This window comes from Hordeum vulgare, chromosome 3H (genome assembly GCF_904849725.1).
Source record: "Hordeum vulgare subsp. vulgare chromosome 3H, MorexV3_pseudomolecules_assembly, whole genome shotgun sequence".
Taxonomy (NCBI): domain Eukaryota; kingdom Viridiplantae; phylum Streptophyta; class Magnoliopsida; order Poales; family Poaceae; genus Hordeum; species Hordeum vulgare.
The window spans coordinates 500,219,224-500,224,974 of record NC_058520.1 but is presented as its reverse complement, the minus strand read 5'-3'; the positions used below and the strand labels follow the sequence as shown (position 1 = coordinate 500,224,974).

Below are 5,751 nucleotides of genomic sequence, written 5' to 3'. Positions count from 1 at the left end.
TTATCTGAAACCTTAACACACACGGTTAGTCCTATACCGTACTGTCATCAATCATCAAAATTACTTAGGCATAAACTATGCCCCAACAGTCAGCTTGCCACATTGGATCCGACGTGGTGTGGGTAGACAACGAGTGACCAATACAATTGGACGTAAACTCTACGACCTTTTCTTTTGGTTGTAACCTTCTACGACCATTTCGCAAAAAAGGTCGTTAAGTTTAATTAAAGATAACCAACTTTTGACCAACTGTTTTTGGTCAAAAAAGTTCACAAATGAAAAACAATGACCATTCAGTGACCAATATTGATGGTCGCAAGTTGACATATTTCTTGTAGTGTTTCCTGCTCGGTGGAGCCGTTTGTTTTCAACACGGAGCACACAACATATCTGATTCCTTGCCCGGGGGGGCACTTGGTTTCAACATGGAAGAAACGTTGGGGACCTTCGACACACCCAATGTTGATATGGAGTCGCAAGTTGATCCGATTTGCTCGGAGGCAACACTCTGGTTGCCACTCCTTGAAGGATCCTCGTCGTCTATCGTGGTGCAGTCCCTTGCACACCCGATGTCGAGTTCAAAGGAGCTACTTGGTTGTAACGCGCCCAATACTCTGGTTGAGCTTGTGGTTGACGTGTGCAATGTTGTTGCGAAGGTGGCGCAAACTGAAGGAGCACCATATCTATGGAGGGTTTTCTCAACAAGGTTACTTGTCTGCCCCCCCCCCCTTCTGCTTGGGACCCCGATGCCTTCACATGGGGAGAAGAATGAAGGGTGGCACAACGGGTGTCTGGATAAGAAGAACAAGGCATGCAACGTCCCAACATCCAAGGCATAGAGTATAGGATGTTGGAAGCTTTTGGAGAGTTGTTGAAGGTCACCAAAGGAGAGGATCCAAAGCAAAATATGCAAGCATACATGGACATGTACAAAATACCGCTCTCACCACAAGTGATCGACGCGTTGAGCTCTTTGACGAGGATCGCGGGGAAGTCAAAGTTGGACCTCTCAAGATTTGTTTCCATAAGATAATGTTATCACATGATTCTTTGATGCCGACACTAAAGGGTAATACGATATAGACGGTTTCCCTTCAACGAGTAGTGTTTAGTTTGGTTGCACCTTAGCCTTGCCTAACTGTTTTGGGCCTAGGCTCCGTGGTGTCTCGCTCCGACGATGTCTCTTGATGATGTTTTATCTTGTTTGTATCTCTAGTGCCTCATTTTCCTTGTTTTGTTTTCCTTTTTCTTGGGTTTTCTTTCGGGGTTTTTTCCTAATTAACCGTGAATGTTATGTTTTCGGGTCCGCTTTTCCATATAAATCGGACCAGCTCACTTCTTCTCAAGGTATTCTCAAAAAAAAGAAGTGTTGGATGTTGGTTAGATTGCTATAGGTTTCTCCGAGGTTCCATAGGCGGAATGGCTTTGGCCGAAAAACTGAGATGTTTCATGTGCAAGCTTTGTTGAACGCCTGTTTGTGTTCTCAGTTCCATGAAAAAGAAAGTTATTAGGGATTTCTTGTGATAGAGACTGGTCCTCCCCTTTTCGAAAGCCCCATACTCTCACGGCTGAAGCTAAGGCTTATCCAAAGTAAGATTCTGCCTAGCACGTGCACCACACGACACCGTTTTATACAGCTGAAGGCAAACAGTAGCACTCCTATTTCGTTGCCGTGTCATCTGAGAGACTCTCTTCCCTTCTCAAAGTGTGGAAACAGAGAGGCAAATCAAACGTTGAGTTGCGACGACTCATCAGGATGCTGACAAGCCTTCGCGTTTCTTCTCCCCATATGACACTAACAATTCCTGGCTAGCTGCAAGCCTTGACCAAGCACGTGAGGCGCGTCATCCCGCTCAAAAGTCACTTTGCAATTCACAACGGGGCTGCTTTGGCAAAGGCGCGCGGCCTTGTAGTTCCGGCTTTCGCCATGACGCCACCCACATCCACGATGGCTGCCGCCGGCATCGGCATGCGGAGTCCACGCTGCGCGACCTCGAGCGCGCACGACAAGCTGAGCACTGCCGGCAGCAGCAGCAGCAGCAGCAGAAACGTTGGACCCCAACCAACCAACCTTGACCCGTACGTATGTACAAAGCTGAAAAGTGTGTGTAGGGGCTCGGCGTACGTGCTTGCTGCCGGCACCTTTAGTAGAGCAGATGGTGGCACCGGCGGCGGAGGCGGTGGCCGGCCGCAAGACCTTGCCGGACGAGTGCAAGACGCTGTGGCAGATCGCCGGGCCGGTGATCCTCACCGGGGTCTTCCAGTTCCTCATCGGCTTCGTCACCGTCGCCTTCGTCGGCCACATCGGCAAGGTCGAGCTCGCCGCCGTCTCCATTGTCGTCGGCGTCATCGAAGGCCTCGGCTTCGGGCTCCTGGTACCTATCGCCTTCATATTTCGACTCCCTTATTAAACTAGCCAGAGAATCATGTGGTTTGGTTTGACTGACTGTTGTCGCGTCGGTCGTCGCAGCTCGGCATGGGGAGCGCCCTGGAGACGCTGTGCGGGCAGGCGGTGGGGGCCGGGCAGCTCCACACGCTGGGCATCTACATGCAGCGGTCGTGGATCATCTGCCTCGCCACGGCCGCCGCCCTGCTCCCGGTCTACATGTTCACGGACCCGATCCTCCGCCTGCTCCGGCAGTCTCCGGAGATCTCGGCCGTGGCGGGGCGGTACGCGCGCTGGTGCGTGCCGCAGCTCTTCGCCTACGCCGTCAACTTCCCCATGCAGAAGTTCTACCAGGCGCAGAGCCGCGTGTGGGTCATGACGGTCATCTCCGGCGCCGCCGTCGGCGTGCACGCGCTGCTCAACTGGGTCGTCGTGGCCAGGCTCGGCCGCGGCCTCCTGGGCGCGGCCATGGTCGGCAACGCCTCCTGGTGGCTCATCAACGCCGCGCAGTTCGTGTACGTCGTCGGCGGCTCCTTCCCGGAGGCGTGGACGGGGTTCTCGCGCAAGGCGTTCGCCAGCCTCGGCGGCTTCGTCAGGCTCTCCCTCGCGTCCGCCGTCATGCTCTGGTTCCTAGTTTCGTTGCTTCTTGGTCAATTATCTATCATTCTAGTACTTCCATTTTCCTCTGAGTAGGAGTGATTTTTGTGCTGCAGCTTGGAGATGTGGTACTACACGGCAGTAATCATTCTTGTGGGTTGCTTGAAGAACCCAGAGATTCAAGTCGGGGCCGTTTCCATATGGTCAGTGCACCTGTTTCTCTCATCCTGAAATGAATAGATAATCTCTGACTGACTGACTGACAGTGTTTGTTTCGTGACCTCTCAAAAATTGCCTAATAAAAGGTTGAATTCTGTTGCAACAGCATGAACTACAACATCTGGACACTGATGGTATCCGTGGGTTTCAATGCCGCAGTGAGGTACGCAGTTGCTCTGTTCTCCTTCCCGTGGCTAATTCCTTGCTGAACGATTTGAGGGCGCTCTTCCAAAAGTTACAAGAAAAAAAGACCCTCACCCATCCTGCCTCTCGTTTTTTGGCATGGCCAGTGTTCGCGTGGCGAACGAACTTGGCGCCAAGCACCCGAAAGCGGCCAAGTTCTCGGTCGTCGTGGCGGTGACCACGTCGGCGGCCATCGGGCTCATCTTCACGCTCGTCACCCTCGTGGCGAGGAAGCAGCTGCCGAGGCTCTTCACCGACGACGAGCTAGTAGTCAAGGAGGCCGCGAAGCTGGGGTACCTTCTGGCAGCCACCATCGGCCTCAACAGCATCCAGCCGGTGCTATCAGGTACACTCATCAGTCATCATCATCAAGAACATCACGTTATCTGGCAAGCAAATCTGTTGAGAGCAAACTGATGATGTGACCTGTGTGTGTTATGCTTATCATTGGTGGTCTCAGGGGTGGCCATTGGAGCTGGGTGGCAGTCCTTGGTCGCCTGGGTCAACATCGGCTGCTACTATCTCATCGGCCTGCCCCTTGCAGCTGTCTTCGGCTTCAAGCTGAAGCTTAACGCAACAGTAAGGCAAAGATGGACAGTAGTCCAGACTCTAGATTCGTTGTGTTCTGAACTTGTAATAAAAAAAATTCAGGTGAAATGTGGTTACTGATTTGAGTTGTGTACGTTTGTGCAGGGGATTTGGGTGGGGATGCTGATCGGCACTGTTCTGCAGACCGTCATCCTGTTTGTGATCCTCTGTAGAACCAAATGGCAGAAAGAGGTATCAAGCACGCTTGACATCCTACTGCAGTTCCAGCAATTGAAAAAGAGTAAACTCGTAGTTGATCTTGGATTTGTGATGCACTAATTTTTGGGTTGTGGTCAACGGTGATGCAGGCTATGTTGGCAGAGGAGCGGGTGCGGACCTGGGGAGGAAACGTCGACCTGCCGACCGTACAAGAAACAAGACGAAACGGCAACGGGGAAGGCTGATTGCGCACACACCACACAAATCTGACAGGATAGGAGGCCACATAGAATAAACACAAGAAAAAGAAATACTACATGAATCGTTCTCTCTTTTGTTACTGAGAGAGACTACAGTAATCATAGTGAGCGTCCTCATTTTTGTTCTGTAATCTCTTGAAAGCAGAAGGAGAGAAATTGGTCTCGTCGTATGCGGTGGGTGCGATGCTAATAGGATGATGTCTAGGGTGGACTTTTTTGTTTGATCTTGTTTTCTAGAGGAGTTTGATCTTGTTATTTTGAGACTATTTCTTTATAACTAGCAAGAGTACATCGAATTAAAAAAAGTGAAATACACTTGACAAAACAAAAAACACTGATAAATCAAAGAATCTCATATACGACGCTGCTTAGAGCCGATTCAAACGGACAACGTTTTTGTTCTATTTTTGTCCGATTGGGTCGACCGCCCACTCGACGTCCATCCTGTTTAACATTTGCATAGGCAGTGAGCCTAACGCCCGCGACCCATATTTGTCGGGTGGTCGACTTGCCGCCCTTTTTTCAACAAATATACACGCATTTTGCATTATTTAACAAGAAGGCATATAAGAAAATATAGTTTCACAACCAAATAAAGTAGAGTTTTCAAATAAATAAGTATAATTTTGCAAACCGAATATAAATTAAATTGTCTCAAATACATATGAAAAAAAATACATCATTGGTTATCAACATGAGCCCACATATCCTCAACCAAATCATTTTGCAGCTGCATGTGAATTTCACAATCACACGTTTCATATTGAAATTGGACGAATTCTTTACGTTGCCGCTCCTAAATGATGAGGCACACATTCTCATCCTGAAACTAAAACGCTGGATCGTACATATGTTCCGAACGCTCATCTTCTACGATCATATTGTGCATAATCACACAAGTTGTCATCACCTCCCTTAGCTTATTGGTGCTCAAGTCCTAACAGGGTATCGAACGATGCCTCATCGAGATTGCAAAACATCAGTGGCACGTTCGACGTCCTTTCTAGCACTCTCTTGCTCTTGTGCAAATATTTTCCTCTTCTCTCCGACAGGGTCGGGGATTGTCTTCGCAATAGTGGTCCATTGAGGATAGATGTCGTCACCTAGTTAGTATCCTTTGTCGTAGTTGTGGCCGTTGATGGTAACATTCACCGGTGGGCTGTTGCGTTCTGCAAGCCTTCCAAACACCAGCGAGTGTTGAAGCACGTTGATATCGTTATGTGATCCGGCCATGTCGAAGAAAGAATGTCAGATCCATAAATCTTGTGAGGCCACGGCCTCAAGTATGACAGTGCAAGCCCTCACATGGCCCTTATAATGCACTCGCCTAGTCGTAGGGCAGTTCTTCCACTCCCAGTG

At 49.6% G+C, this 5,751-nt stretch overlaps 1 protein-coding gene across 1 annotated transcript; it reads left to right on the top strand.

Moving 5' to 3' along the window:
• Positions 1–1,707: 1,707 nt before the first annotated feature.
• LOC123440295 (protein DETOXIFICATION 32-like) lies at positions 1,708–4,669 on the top strand. Its single transcript, XM_045116873.1, has 8 exons — positions 1,708–2,375; positions 2,471–3,012; positions 3,100–3,186; positions 3,309–3,365; positions 3,493–3,731; positions 3,846–3,964; positions 4,079–4,165; positions 4,282–4,669. The coding sequence occupies exons 1-8, from the start codon at positions 2,157–2,159 to the stop codon at positions 4,375–4,377; spliced, it is 1,446 nt and encodes a 481-aa protein (XP_044972808.1). The 5' UTR covers positions 1,708–2,156; the 3' UTR covers positions 4,378–4,669.
• Positions 4,670–5,751: the final 1,082 nt, after the last annotated feature.